Here is a 16,181-nt window from a genome sequence, read left to right as displayed (position 1 = left end):
ATGCTCTTTACGAAGTAGCTGCAACGGCAGTAGCGGACAATCAGCGGTATCGAGCGGAGAGGCTCAAACACTGTGTGTATAGGATGCTCGATATGACAAGGTGAGTTATTTGCGACTTTAAGGGATTAAATATCTGTCATATTAATGCCCAAAGCCAGAATAACAAGCTTGACGAATTCAAGATGATTTTTGAGAACTCTGATATTGATATAGTGTGTGTATCGGAGACGTGGCTGAATCAATCAACACCTAATGCGTTTATTGATCTTTCAGGATATAGCGTGCATAGAGCTGATAAATTACGTCGTGGGGGCGGCTCCGCTCTGTATGTGAGAAACTACCTGAATACTCAGTTATGTACAAAGTCTAACCCAGGTGGCCCAGTTGAGTATGTTTTTGTTGAGGTGTCTGCTGCCGATACCAAGCTCCTAGTGGGGTGCGTTTATAGACTGAACAACCGTACGGATACCAAGATTTTTTTTCTGTCCTTGAACCTCTCTCTTTTGCTTACTCAGACATTGTGGTTGCTGGGGACTTCAACTCTAACGTTTTACAGGACACGGGCTTGACGTTTGAAATGTCTTCCTTAGGGCTTTTGCCTGTCAATTCAACAATTTCCACGCATTTTTCCGCATCCCCCAGCACGCTTCTCGATATGTACTTTGTTAGTGACACTTCTAAAGTCCTCCTATACGACCAACTGCCAGCCTCATGTTTTTCAAACCATGACTTGATCTTTTTATGTTATGAATTTGAGCTCACCAGAACTAGGGAAACTTATTCATATAGAGACTTTGCCCGTCTCGACCATGATTTTTTGTTTTCGAGTGCTGTGCTGTGGATCTGATATTTCGTATGGAAACTATTGATGAACAAACTGACTTTCTACAGAGGAATATCTGTGACCTACAGGAACTTACGGTTCCACTCAAGACTAGAGAAGTGTCCTCCAAATCGAAACTGTGGTTCTCCCAGGATTCACGTTCGGCTATTCACGTGAGGAATATGTCGCATCGCAGGTGGAGACGTTTCAGGACGCCTGAGTTTCATGATGCCTTTCGCTCAGCAAGAGACCATGTCAATAAGTTGATTAAGATAGCGAAGAAAGACTACTATTACAGACGCTTTACTTCTGCAATAGGCTCCAAGAGAACGTGGAAGGTTATTCGAGACATAGGAATTGGGAAAGATACTAATAGATGTTCAACAAACTTGGACATCAATGGGCTTAACGATGCCTTTGTTAATGTCCCACAGATCCCAGTTGATCCCAATTTCTATGGCTTCAATGTCTCCCCCTTCCTCGATGACGACTCTGGTTTTGGCTTCAGCTGTATTGGTCCCACCGATGTCCTTGAGTGCGTCGCGACTGTCTAAAAATTCAAAGGAATATAGACCAATTGCGATTCTTTGTTACTTGTCAAAGGTCTTTGAGAAATTGTTGTATTTGCAAATGTCGTCTTTTGTCAACGAGAACTCTTTGTTATATGTGAGACAGTCCGGGTTTCGACCTAACCACAGCTGCGTAACTGCCTTGGCAGAGGTCACTGAGAGGATCAGGGTCAATTTGGAGAATGACAAGATAAATTTCCTTGTTCTTCTTGGCCATTCTAAGGCATTTGACACTGTGGATCATTCCTTGTTATGCGATAAGATGAGACATTTTTAAAATTTTTCTTCTACGTCCGTTCGTCTTATTTTTTCGTACCTGTCACACCGCACTCAGTCCGTCAGTTATAAGTCTTCTCTATAGGCACCTCTGCTTGTTTTGAAAGGTGTTCCTCAGGGATCAATTCTGGGTCCTCTTCTCTTTTCATTGTACAGTAACGACTTGGCTGGTCGATTGTCTTATTGTGATGTATATATGTACGCTGACAATGTACAAATATATATCGGCAGCCCGAGGGATGAGATTGCTGAAAACATACGTCTGCTTAATCATGATCTGTAAAGAGTCAGCACGTGGCCTGTGTCTCAACCCTGTAAAGTCCAAGTGTGTGGTTATCAGAAACAGGCAGTCTCGTTTTTCATGTGATGTCGGTATATTCATTAACGACTCTAGATTGGAAATCGTTCCTCATGCAAAGAACTTGGGCGTTGTTATTAACAGCACTCTGACTTGGAGTAATCATATCGACTCTGTCGTTGGTCAGGGATATTCAAAATTGCGTGCTCTGGGCCACTCAGTCGGTTACTCCGCTGCGGGTTAGGTCTCTCTTGGCAAAGATTTATCTTGTTCCTGGCATTCTCTACGGCTGTGAGTTGTTTGCTAATTGCGACTCGGTAAGTAGACGTAAGCTAAACACATTTTTTAATAGCGTTACTCGTTATGTATTTGGCTTGAGACGGCGCGATTCCATCTCTGAATACTCTTTATCTCTGTGTGGCGTCTCCTTACAGCACTAGTTGTTCCTAAGATCGCTTACTATCCTGCATAAACTGATCTACACGCAGGCACCACAATATCTGTATGGATTTATTGAATTCGCCAGATCTACTAGAGGTAAAAAATCATTCCCAAAATGTATTGAAGGCTTGTTTCTGAATGGCATATGTTCATATTCGCTGTACGTCTCTGGAATTCACTTCCTAACCATCTGCAATTACTCAGTAACTCGGCAAAATTTAAAACCAGACTTTGGAAACATTTTACTGCATTAAGTTGATGAATGGTAAGACTTATTTATTGAGTTGCCCAAAAAGTAATTGTCGGTAATATAGTAGTAATATAGTCGGCGTTGACAAATTTTTTCAACGGCTTATGACTCTGTAATTGCATTCTTTCTTCTGTCAGTTATCAGCTGTTACTTTTAGCTTGCTTTAGAAAAAAAGTGCGCGAAATTTTGTTTACATTTGTTTTTTTGGCGTCAATTTTAATATGGGTACCACATGTATTGAAAGAAATTCATTTAACAAACCGAATCAACGCTTGTGATATGCACCTTAAACGCAATGAATTCGATCCGTTTTTAAAACGAATCATAACTGGAGATGAAAAATGGATTGTTTATAACAACGTTAGTCGAAAACGATCATGGTCCAAGCATGGTGAACCAGCTCAAACCACTTCAAAGGCTCATATCCACCAAAAGAAGGTTATGCTGTCTGTTTGGTGGGATTGGAAGGGTGTGGTATATTTTGAGCTGCTTCCAAGGAACCAAACGATTAATTCGGATGTTTACTGTCAACAATTGGACAAATTGAATACAGCCATCAAGGAGAAGCGACCAGAATTGGTCAATCGTAAAGGTGTCATATTGCACCAGGACAATGCTAGACCGCACACATCTTTGGTCACTCGCCAAAAACTGAGTGAGCTTGGCTGGGAACTTTTGATGCATCCACCATATAGCCCTGACCTTGCACCATCAGACTACCATTTATTTCAATCGCAATGATGAGGCTATAAAATCGCACTTGGTTCAGTTTTTTGCAGATAAAGGCCAGAAGTTCTATGAGCGTGGAGTACTAAATTTGCAAGGAAGATGGCAAAAGGTTATCGAACAAAATGGCAATTATATATTTGATTAAAGTTCATTCTAAGTTTTATTAAAAATGCATTTACTTTCTTTTAAAAAATCCGCAATTACCTTTTGGGCAACAAATATATAGAATTTTATTTTTAAAAAAAAATTGTCTTTCGAAAATTTTTAAATGAAATGTTGTATTAAGAAAAAAAATTTAAGAAACTTGGCCTTTAATAAAATTTCATTCAAATTTGTTTAGACAAAATTTCATGAAAATGTTTTTACTAAGAATTTCATTACAATGTTGTACTTAGAAAAATACTTTTAAGGTGGCCCTGACCTCAGCAACATATTGTCTTTGTAGAATATTATAAATATGAAATTTTATATTTTTTTATTTATTTGCCTAAAGTCTATAGATTACTTAGTCCTTACAGGCTAAATTAAGTGCTAAATATATATGTATGTAAAAACAAAAATATATGTATATGTTGAGCTTTTACGAATATAGTGGTTTAAATGGTTTTTATGATTGAAGTGTAAAATTAACTTCTTTCTAACGATTCACGACTTTCAAAAAAAGAAGAGGCGGCGCCAGGGTCATTATTTCCATAATTGGTGGTACAATAATTTACTTGAACTAATTGATAATGGCGAGTTGGTCTGTATTGGAATGAATAAGGTAAACTGGGTCCCATACTACAGAACGATACCACTGCTTAGTAACTAATGAACCTGACAATTCTGTAGAATATTATAAATATGAAATTTTATATTTTTTTATTTATTTGCCTAAAGTCTATAGATTACTTAGTCCTTACAGGCTAAATTAAGTGCTAAATATATATGTATGTAAAAACAAAAATATATGTATATGTTGAGCTTTTACGAATATAGTGGTTTAAATGCTTTTTATGATTGAAGTGTAAAATTAACTTCTTTCTAACGATTCACGGCTTTCAAAAAAAGAAGAGGCGGCGCCAGGGTCATTATTTCCATAATTGGTGGTACAATAATTTACTTGAACTAATTGATAATGGCGAGTTGGTCTGTATTGGAATGAATAAGGTAAACTGGGTCCCATACTACAGAACGATACCACTGCTTAGTAACTAATGGACCTGACAATTCTTTACTCCAGCGTTTAATAAAGCCAAGGCTTTTATATGCCTCGTTAATAATTACAAAAACATGCTCGCGGAAGTCTAGTCGGTGATCCAAAAGGATCCCACGAATCTATAAATCCGCAATTACTTTTTAAGCAACCCAATATATATTTATTTTTATTCTTTTATACTTACCTTAATTTCTTTTTTTCGGATCAACTAAGTCTATTAATTCGTCTTTAATTAATAAATTCACTTTTGTTTTTTTTTCTTTTAAATTCAATTCTACAAAGCCACAATTGTTAGTTTTTTCCGTTAGTAAGTTATTCATTCAAAATCTATGATGTATTGTATAGCTATAGATTCTTAGTTTTAAGTGTTTACTATGTACAATTGTTGGAGATATTACCCGCACTTTAATTATAAGAATTTTATATTCTTGTTGTGCGGGTGTAAATAAATAAATTACAAATTACAAATTAAAGAACCAATGGCCACCCTGTTACTGCGGTGATCGGACCATAACGAAGAGCTTGACGTGGATGGCCACCTCCTCCACATGAAAAAGTGGTTACAACAACAACAAGCAGAGAAAGTGCGAAAACAGTGCTTGCAAGGTTATGCAAGATTTATATAACTCCTGCCGCAACAAGGACAACCTCCCACAGAGATTCATCCTCTCCAGTGACAACGTGGATATTTAACTTCCTTTAGAGTTTGATGTTGTTACATATATGTGTGTGGCACTAAAGCAATTTTTTCAAAAAATTGCCCAAAACGACGAAATAAAAACTTTAAAATCATTTTGTGCGTGAGTTTTTTATTTTTTTTATCGAATCGCCTTAGTGTAAGATTTTATGTAATCTTAAATAGAAACTCATCATATGATACAGGTATGTGAGGTTGTAAAAACGTCATACCCTAGTGCACATACCGCCGATTGGCAGCTGTGACCCAGTTTATGACCAAGCTTACAAGCCTGACATAAGTGGGCTACTGTCTGACCATAGTCGTCTGGTTTTAGGAGACCTTAATTCGCATCACGTTTCATGGCGTTGAAAAAATTGCCCAAAACGACGAAATAAAAACTTTAAAATCATTTTGTGCGTGAGTTTTTTATTTTTTTTATCGAATCGCCTTAGTGTAAGATTTTATGTAATCTTAAATAGAAACTCATCATATGATACAGGTATGTGAGGTTGTAAAAACGTCATACCCTAGTGCACATACCGCCGATTGGCAGCTGTGACCCAGTTTATGACCAAGCTTACAAGCCTGACATAAGTGGGCTACTGTCTGACCATAGTCGTCTGGTTCTAGGAGACCTTAATTCGCATCACGTTTCATGGCGTTATCCCCTAGGTAACGACCAGGGGAGCATAGCTTTGGCAGGGCAGATTGAAGGCTCCACGTTTTGCACGGTGAATGAGGATGTCTCCCCTAGGATTACGAGGAGGTGCAGCACTCGCCAAACATTTCCATTGCATCTCCTGAGTGGCGTATCCTGGCAAGTCATAATTTTTATGGGATCAGACCAACCCATTGACAGTCGAGAGGGTTCTCTCGCTGTCAAGGAATATACAGTATAGCATTTCTTGACATTGAAGGTGCTTTCAATAATGTAAAACCGACGTCAATCATGAAGGCGTTGTAGTTTCTAGCCATCAACTCTACCGTAAGAAAGTTTATTAATAACTTACTTACTAAAAGATGCATTACGGCGGGCTTGGGATCTGTGGATCTAAAAAAATGGGTCAGCAGAGGAACTCCTCAAGGAGGTGTACTGTCTCCTCTATTTTGAAATATAGCCATTAACAATATATTATTGTCTCTGGAAGAAACTTATGTAAATACGCTCGCGTATGCTGATGACGTGGCAATTGCGGTTAGGGGAAAGTTTCCCAACACTCTAAAAGATATACTTCAGGAAGCTCACCGTTCAACAGCAAAGTGGGCTACCGAAAGTGGTCTGGGTATAAATCCGTACAAGACAGAAGTAGTTCTTTTCAGCAGGAGATACAAGTTGCCTACCTGTTGTACCTGTCTCCTTGGGTGGAGAGAATGTTCCATTTACAGAAAGTGCAAAAATGTATTGCTGGACAGGAAACTGAACTTCAAATCCAAATTTTGGAAAGGGCAAGTAAGGCCACTTTTGACCTATACACCTGCAAGAAAGCCATTGGCAAAAGTTGAGGATTTAGACCGCTCGTCATACATTGGGTATATACTGCAGTTGTCAGACCCATTATGCTATATGGTGTTGTGGTCTGGTGGACGGCGCTTCAAACCGGATCCAAAGGATGGCTTGTATACCACAGCCGCACTGAGGACGACACCATCTGATGCACTGAATTTAAGCTACATCTTATGCCTCTGGACTTTGTGGCTAAAAAAATTGCAGCGACCACAGCTTTGAGGTTAAGAGAGTTTTCTCATTGATCATGTGGCGGCTACGGACACTGTGTTATCCTTTTTACAATATCATATGTTCCAGGCGGTGTGGATTTACCCTACCTGAGCCGCTTTTTATTAAAAATTACTGTACCACTATTCCTGATAGAATCGATTGGAACTACGATATCCCTGATAACAGAAGTTACATAGACTTCTATACGGATGGTTCCAAACTAAACAGCCAGGTGGGCTTTGGGGTGTACTCTTAAGGTCTGGAACTGGTCATATCGAAGAGATTACCCGACCCCTGCAGTGTGTATTAAACGAAGATCCTTGCGATTAAGGAAGTGGTGGAAAGGCTAAGATATAATGTCATTACGTAGATTGGCATAAATATCTTCTTAGACAGCCAGGCAGCCATTAAATCCCTGGAGGACGTATTTCTGAACAGAAAAACCGTCCTCGACTGTCGCAGATCTCTCAACGAGATGGCTGAACAGTTCAAAATTCACCTGTTCTGGGTGCCGGGCCACAGAAATATCCCAGGGAATTCTAAAGCAGACGAGCTTGACACTGGAATCTGTGTGTATGGCTCTAGCGACATGTAAGCTAAGTTTTCAGGACCAGGCCCGAAGACAACGAATGATGCTCACAAAGACAAGGCTGTGAGCATTCTAAAACTATGTGGCCTAATCAAGATTTGAAGAGGGATGCCGCTTTCCTGTCATTGGCTAGAACAGGAGTTTCAGAAGCTGTGAGGACATCGAAGAAGAAGAGACAATAGAACACCTTCTTTGTGTGTCCCGCACTAGCAGTTAGAAGGAGTTCCACTTAAGGTTCTCCTTTCTTTGAGATCCTGGCTTATTTAGCGGATGTGAAAATTATAGAAGACATCTTCCTTCTTCTGTTCCTGTGGTATCACAATGGACGAAAACGTCTAAGTGAGTCTGATGGCAGACTGCCAATTAAACTTAACCTAACCATATTAAATTGTTTGCAAAAACCTGTCATTCAAACGGAACTACAGAAATTGCTCCTAAAGAACGTAATTACGTGGTCAACATGGAACAATCGCACATGTTTATAAAAAAATCATTAAAAGATTAATACTTCTTTAGTCTTGAATCATCCATTTGGCTATTCCTTAATAGCAAGTGGAAATTTGTGACTTGGGTGACAGGAGGAGAAGTTTTTACTTGGCTTAATATCTCAAAAATGTCAGCTGCATTAGGGAAGGTGTGTAAGGTGGCCTCCTTTTTCAATCAATTATTTAAAGATATAGCTACATTCCATAGCTTTCAGTAATGGAATAGAGCAAAAGATGATTCCAAAACACATTTCTGTAGCTTGTTATCATTTATTTTGTGTAGGGGAAATTTTTGCCAAAAAAGTGTGTCAAAAGATTGTTCGAGTGGAATACAAAACAATATTTTTAATGTCCTTTAATTTGAGCCCGATATTGTCCCGATCGGCCTTCATGTCCATAATAGGAGTTTTGTGGCAGGGCCCAGAAACTTGTCCCCAAATTCGGATATCAGATTCATTCATTATCCCAAAGTCCTTTGGTTTAAGTTCTACGCTCGGTTGATATTAGGAGGACCTCAGACACTTGGCTCCTAATATTCTTACTCCACTTTCAAATAACTTTCGTTTAAGTTCCATATTATCCCGGTCGACCTACATACCAGTTTTGGGGTTTTTTTCTGAGTCGGCGGAATATACACACTTGGTGTCAAAAATTGATATCAGATTTGCACTCTGCTTCCAATTTCTTGTCTCGATCGGTCGACATGTTCTTTTGGGAATAATTTGCCCTCCTCCCAGGCTTGATTCCGTATTGGAAGACCAAATTTTTACTCTATACTCAAATACCTTTTAACTGAGTACCATACTACCATGATCAGATTACTTTTTCTTTTAAGAGGATTTTAGGTGAGGTGCCAAATTTTGATATCAAATTCATATTCTTATACAAATACCTTCCAGTCGAGTCTCATATCGTGCCTATGGATTTACTTGTCCGTTTGATTGCCTTTGGAAGGAGGGGTGGCCCTTCTGAGACCTTTCGGCAAATTTTGATATCAGGTTCGTATTCTACTCCCAAATATTTACTTTTATTTGAGTTACATATTGTCCCAATGGGTACCATACCATAGAGTACCATAGTGTTCCCATCGGTCCGCTTTTAATTTATGGTGGTGCTTTCGGGTTAAGGGAAAGTGTTCACCCCCTTCCCATAACAGGAAATTATATAGTCTATATATACAGAACAAATAAACAAATAAAAATATATGAAATTTCTACTCTACTGCGAAAGACCTTTTGCATCAAATATTATCGCAATGGGTCTACTTGTCCCGTTGAAGAGTGTTTTGGGTGTAGGAGGCCACCCAGATACTTGGTCGCTAATATTAATATTATTTAGTTTCGTCATCTACTATCGAAGACTTTTTGTTTGATTTACAGATTGTCCCAACAGGTCAACATGTCCTGTTTGGGGTTTTTTTTTGGAGTGAGGCGATCCACCAGCTACTTTGCTCTAAATATTTATACAAGATTTATAGTTAACTCTCAAATTCTTTCATTTGAGACCGTTTTAATATCGTTCGATTTACACAAACACTGTCTGTTTTCCGAGAGGGACGGGCTCCAAACACTTCGGGTGAAATATTTTTATGATTTCCATATTGCCCCAATCATATCATCTTGTTGGAGGATGGTGCGGCACAGTCTCTTTAGAGCAATTTTTAATACCAGACTCGTACATTGCTTTTAAATGCCTCACATTTGACAGTCATTTGTCTTAATCGTATTATATCATAATTTTGTGGTTGTAGCGCAATCCCAAAGTTTTAAACCAGTTTCGCATTTTGGGTTATCATTGGGGGCAAGCAAAATATAGCTTAAATCTGGGCACCGATCCCCGAGAAAAAGAGATTTTGAAAATTAGGGGAAGGCTCCGCCCCTTTGGATATCGAAAAATTAAGTACACTCGTTATACCTTGAATTTTGGTCCCTTCATTGTGTGAACATTTTATGAAAATAGATTCAGCCTTTTGGAGTCTACCAAATTATTCAACACACAAACTATCAAACAAAGCAACAAAAATAGTCTTTCCACCCCCTTAAATAAACAAAAATACTGAACTAATTGACTGAGCAGGAACGTTCTTAACTCTATGTTTGTTTTAATTACCACTTCAATCTTTAGACACAGTAAATGAGCACCTATAGTTGATCTTAGGGTGTGAACAGAGTGCGCTTTGAAAGCCGAGCTGAGATGGTCAATGTGGTAAAGATTGCGAGAAAACTGGTTACATACAGGCCAATACAAATAAACTTGTGCATAGAATAGTGAATAGCCGATTGGGTACAAGAAAAGAGTTCCAAAGCGTTTTTCACGATTGTTTGTTAATAATTGCACCAATCATACCAGAAGAAACAAGATTCTCTTTATCAGATGAATCCATTGCCGTAAGGGTGCTACTATGTTCGCTTTTAGCGAAATTTTTTCATGATTACTTTTTTTAGATAATTGATTTTGAAGCAAAAGAACTTGCTGATTTCATTCAATAGGACATTCCCTTATTACTTATGAAAACATTTTCACAAAAGTATTATGTTATCATAGAGATCTTTTAAGTGTTTCACAAAAGTAACCGTGAAAAACATGTGTGTTCACCGGTGAAAAACAACCATAGTACCAACCAGTAGGCAGCAATTTTATAAACACAAATGAACAACAAGACTTAATAACATAAAAGCAAAACACATAGATCAAATAGTATTTCAGTGCACATAATGGGTTTCTCTCGTATTTTTAACTTACTACAGTTGTTGTAATTTGGCTTAGCATTAGCACAAATAAATAAGAGCGCTACAATTTTTTTTAAGTAAAACAAAAACGGTTGTTTCAATGAAATTCTTTATTTTTGTAAAAGTACATTCGATGTCATTATGTATGGAACTCGATTTCTTTTGTATGGCCACCACAGGCAAGCATGCAGAATTCCAGACGTTGAACCCAATTTTCGACAGTTTTCAAGCAAAAATCGACCGATGCTGTTGCAATTTCGCGTTCGATATTAGCACGATGTTCATCAATCGTCGCTGCCTTGTTTACATAGCCCCAAGATAAATTCATTTACAGGTAGTGTTACACAAACAGCTGATTACAATATTTTCTCGCGGAGAACACTATCTGTCAACGAGTTTTCATAATGCTTGGTTGTGTGTGTGCATTATAGTTAAGAGCCATAACACACACACATCGAAAAACGGCGCGGACTAGAAACATACTAAAAATCACAGTTGCATAATTCACTGATTTTGACATATAGTGTCCTCGGTTTTTTGTTGTTGGCCAACTGTTACTACCTGTAAATAACACTCCCATAGTAGCCGGTTGTACGTATCGAATTGACCCGATGGATTCCTTCATCGGAAAGGGCTGCCGCCACAGTGTACAACACACTGCTACAACAACAACAAACTGTATATGAATTTATCTTGCATAGACCCAAGACAAATTTAACATTTAGGAGCATTTCGCCAACAAAAATCGAGTGCACCATTTTTCAAAATCAGTGATAAGTGCAACTCTGATTTTGAGGATATTCCTATTTCGCGCCATTTTTCTTTACTTGTGTTCGCTATGGTTCAATTATAAAACACACACTCAACCGAACGTTATGAAATCTCGTAGACAGATAGTGCATTCCGCGAGAAAAATTTTACTTCGCTGTTTGCGGTACACCGAACAACAAAAAATCGAGTGAACTATCTGTCAAAGTCAGTGTTTAGTGCAACTCTGATTTTGATTATGTTACTAGTTCGCGCCATTTTTCGTTTGTATGTGTTATGGTTCTCAGCTAAAATGCATAAAACCCGTTGATACGTGCCTTTCGCGAGAAAAAATTGTACTCAGCGGAGTTATCTGTCGATAATTTCGTCATCACTTTATCAAAACATTTATATTTGCCACCAGCGAATGCTTTAAGCACGGCGTCGCACTCCATACTTGTGTTCATGGCGGAACAATTACAGGTGGTCTCATTTGTACAACCACAAATCATATGCTGCAATTCGCCATCTCGTCATCAAGATGTCATTTTAAAAATGACATTGTTCTCAACAAAACTAAAGAAACTTGCGCTCGTGTATGTATGTGTGCGCGTAAATAGATAGAAATAGAAACAGAAACAATGAGAAAAGCCATACAAAGAGAAAGGCGTGGTTTGCTGTGAATGAAAACACAGAACAAACATCTTAGTTGCGTCAAACTGGACAGCTGCTTTCAGATGTTCGCGTGAGACTCCCTTAAAAAATCCCCCTTGACTTTTGTTGACTTTTAATGCAAATATTTTCCTTATAAAGGCCGGCACTATATTCGGGTTTCGCGTTAAAACTCCATATAAAAAAACAAACGCAAAATTTTGCGAAATGTGTTCGTTTTAACTTGTTTTTTCATCTAGGGAAAATTTACATTTCGGGACGCAGAACCGCAGTCGCTGTGCAACAAGTCATTTTCTTACGCAAAATAAACGCGATCGCCAAACTTCTAATTGTAACTGAGTGTTTGTTAGTGTTAGTGATATTGCTCACATGTATTTACTCTGGGTGAAAAAAAATAAAGTATTTGTGGATGCATAAATAAGAAAGTATTTTTTAAATATAAATAAATATACTTGAAAGAAAAATAAATATTTCTTTCACAACAAGTAACAAAATCAATCTGTACGAAATGAAAAGGTTTGTGAAAGAATGTGTTGTACTTTTGCTCTGCAATTACAACAACAATATTTGGATTGATGTGGAAGATGCTGACAAAAGCTTTTGGAAAGTTGCGCTAATTTACTTATAACTGTGAAAATACTACAAAATCTAATTATTTTTACAAATAAATGCTGCATTTATCTCTTTTTAAATTGTTTTATGTTTCATTTTTTATTAATTACGAAGGTGTGGGTTTTGGTTGCAATCAAACATTCACATTTGTGTGTACACATGCACGTAAGCAGCTGATAAATTGTTTGATGCCATATTAACTTTTATATGTAAATGGCAACATTTTGGCCAAAGAAACCCAAAAAAATCAAATGTGTTTACCTTGTCAAACCACCGAAAGAACGATTTTCGGAAATTTTTCCACAAACAAGAACGTAGTACCTGCTTTAGTTTATTCGTACGGCTTTGCATAACTTATCGGACTGTTTTACGTGTTATTGATAATCTTATGAACACTTGCAGTCTGTTGGCCGGTTTTACAATCCTCTGTTCGTTGTTTATTTATTTACTTCACCTAATGGTAGTTAGATATGCTGGACGTTCGATTACAAATTGCACATCGTTCTCCCTATGAGGCAGTTAAAAGCATAATGAAATTCAAGTATGTATTCCAAAACTTTTTCAACGAGAGTATAAATGATCGCTTCTTTCTATTAGTGCTTAAAGTACCAAAATTTTGGTTCTGTGTTACTAAAATGTTGCACCATATGTTAACATTTAAAAAAAATCGGTTCAGCCGTTTTAGAGTCAAATAAAAATATACGAGGGGCGGTCCTGAAAATAGACGACCTGACATAACGACAATATAATGGAAAAATTGGTCACGGATATATTATATATATATATAAGATAACAAGATAATACAATACAACTCGTTTTAATGACAAAATTACGTCCCAACATTTCTTTTTTCCTTTATTCACAGTGGAATGTGTACAATCTCCGCCCGCCTTCTTTGCTAATCGCCTTTTTAAAGCCATGGATGGCATGGGTACAGATGATAACACTCTAATACGTATTATTGTTTCGCGATCTGAGATTGATTTGGGAAATATTAAAGACGAATTTGAACGCATCTATAATCGAACTCTGGTCAGTGCAGTGAAGGTTGGTAAACAATCAGTTTTTTGTTGTTTTTATAATTTGTTCCAAATTGGTTTTTTGTTTTTGCAGTCTGAGACTTCAGGTGATTACAAAAGAGCCCTATGCGCCCTAATTGAATGAGCCTAATATGCTATTTTCATACTACATCGAATCTCTGTGCGCAAAATTCTAATATTGGGCCTCAACTCCATTTTTTATGAATAACTGTGCAATGTTTTTTCTCATAAAATTTTGTTAAAATCGTATATAATTTAATAAATGTGTTTGTGTAACGTGTGGTTCATACAAAACATAAGAATCGCTTTCTATCACGAAATTAACTGAGCCAAACAATTTTTTAATTGGACCTGGTGCAATTATGAAAATTATATATGAATCACAGTTTATGGGAAAAGTGATTGAAAACCATTTTTTTAGGTTCTTTTCCCAAAGAGGAGTGAGTAGAGCTAATCTGAGCATGAGATTGAACATCACAACAAAATTGATTTCATTGGTTACTGAAAAGAAATTCCATATTTGATGACAGTTAGAGTGCCCAACGTCTGTTGCAAAATGACCAATAATTTGCTTAAGGAGCAATTGTACAGTAAACTTCCAATCCCACTCTCTTTTTGGATTAGAGCTTTTATTGCATGTATGTATGTCAATGTATGTGCTGCTCAAAGTCATCCATGAAGTACCATGAACAAAGATTGATATGAAAGGTTGTTGTTGTAACCACATTTGTATGTGAAGGTAGCGAACCTCGCCAAGCAAGCTCGTTCCGGTCCATAGGACGGATCGCCGCGGGAGCGTTATAGCCATGGTTTATTGAATAGTGCCAGTTACATGCCTTGTCATATAGAGTATCACAGGCACTCAGTATTTAAGCCGGCCGGCCTCTCACTAAGAAGGGTGTATGATTACTGCGCTTTATTTTTTATTTTATAACTTTATAGTGCAAATCATGTACTATCGTTTTTATTATATCTTATTGTATATTATCGATAACTTTCCAGTACAACTTTGCACTGATATTTTATCCAGAACATCTGACATGCCATTTCGCTCTCTACTCCTTGTTAAGTGCACATCTTAAGATCGGAGATTTGGAAAAGACATAAATAACAAAGAAATAAAGAACAGAAGAAGAGTTATTGGTGTATACATATTTGGCTGTGTTTTGTTATTCTGGAATTCGCTGTTACGGTGGTGTAGTTTTTTTTCTATTGTTGCTGGTTGAGTGTGGTAAAAGCTAGTGGCTGCTGACGTTATGTCGCCTGGGGTGAAAAAAATGAATGTGGTGTGCTGTCCAAATCATTAATTTTGGCGTGCATTGCAAGAATACGACTTTTGATGCCAATAGAACTTTGGAGAGAATATTATGACGATGAAATGTTGGATAAGCAGGTAAATGAAGGTGTTGCTAACAATAATTTCGAAGATGTTGCAGCTGGTGCTAATGCTAGCAGGAGTGTGCTGGAAAGAGGACAAGTGAAGCTGCTAAAACAGGTAATGCAAATGTTAGGGCAAGTTGGGTGGATGATGTTAATGGGCGGGAGAAAAGAAGAAGAATGGATGAGGAGATCAAGGAAAAATGGGTTGGAACAAGGAAAAATGGGTTGTATCTTTATGAGAAGATTAAAGACATAATATCTAGGCAGAAGAAATGCGGATTGGGATAAATTTCGGCACAAATTGTGCATATCTATCCCTTCTAGGCCAGAAAAGGAATTGGAAACTACGGAGGATATAGACATAGTGGTCAAGCCGTTTACGAAGGCCCTGAATGACTCGCTTGTGTCAGCATATCCTAGTGCCAAGCCAAGACAAAGGTGTAAAAGTGTATGTTGATGGCGTGACAATTTCGGTTAGGGGAAGTTTCTACGAGCAACAGCGAAGTGGGCTACCGAAAGTGGTCTAGGTAAAAATCCGTACAAGACAGAAGTAGTTCTTTTCAGCTGGAGAAACAAGTTACCAAGAGTGGACCTGTCTCTTTGGGAGGAGAGAATGTTACATTTACAGAAAGCGCAAAATACCTGGGTGTTTTGCTGGACAGGGAATTGAACTTCAAATCCAACATTTTGGGAAGTGCAAGAAAGACAACTCTTGCCTTATATACCTGCAAGAGAGCCATTGCCAAAAGTTGTTGGCTTAGACCGCGCGTCATGCATTGGGTATATACTGCAGTTGTCAGACCTATAATGCTATGTGGTGTTGTGGTCTGGTGGACGGCGCTTCAAATATCCCCCTACTGCTCAATACTTAACCGGATCCAAAGGATGGCTTATTTGCTGCATCACAGCCGCACTGAGGACGACACCATCGGATGCGATGAATTTAA

At 37.9% G+C, this 16,181-nt stretch overlaps 1 protein-coding gene across 4 annotated transcripts in view; it reads left to right on the top strand.

Annotated features, from left to right (window-relative positions):
• LOC106095758 (annexin B10) overlaps positions 1–14,182 on the top strand; it is a 53,608-nt gene extending 39,426 nt beyond the window's left edge. For 2 of the 4 annotated variants that reach the window (XR_009397975.1, XR_009397974.1), the window contains 2 exons: positions 274–2,283; positions 2,401–2,974. Coding sequence is in view for 2 of the 4 variants with exons in the window: in XM_013263085.2 (XP_013118539.1) it covers positions 13,680–13,861; positions 13,928–13,978 (233 nt within the window). In the remaining 2 variants the exon portion in view is untranslated. Of the gene's footprint in view, positions 1–273; positions 2,284–2,400; positions 2,975–13,679; positions 13,862–13,927 lie in introns of those variants that run through there. The other 2 variants (XM_013263085.2, XM_059366676.1) reach the window with 2 other exon arrangements.
• The last annotated feature ends 1,999 nt before the right edge of the window (positions 14,183–16,181 follow it).

This window comes from Stomoxys calcitrans, chromosome 4 (genome assembly GCF_963082655.1).
Source record: "Stomoxys calcitrans chromosome 4, idStoCalc2.1, whole genome shotgun sequence".
Taxonomy (NCBI): domain Eukaryota; kingdom Metazoa; phylum Arthropoda; class Insecta; order Diptera; family Muscidae; genus Stomoxys; species Stomoxys calcitrans.
Note: the sequence above shows the minus strand (reverse complement) of the source record. Positions and strands in the feature narration are given on the sequence as shown.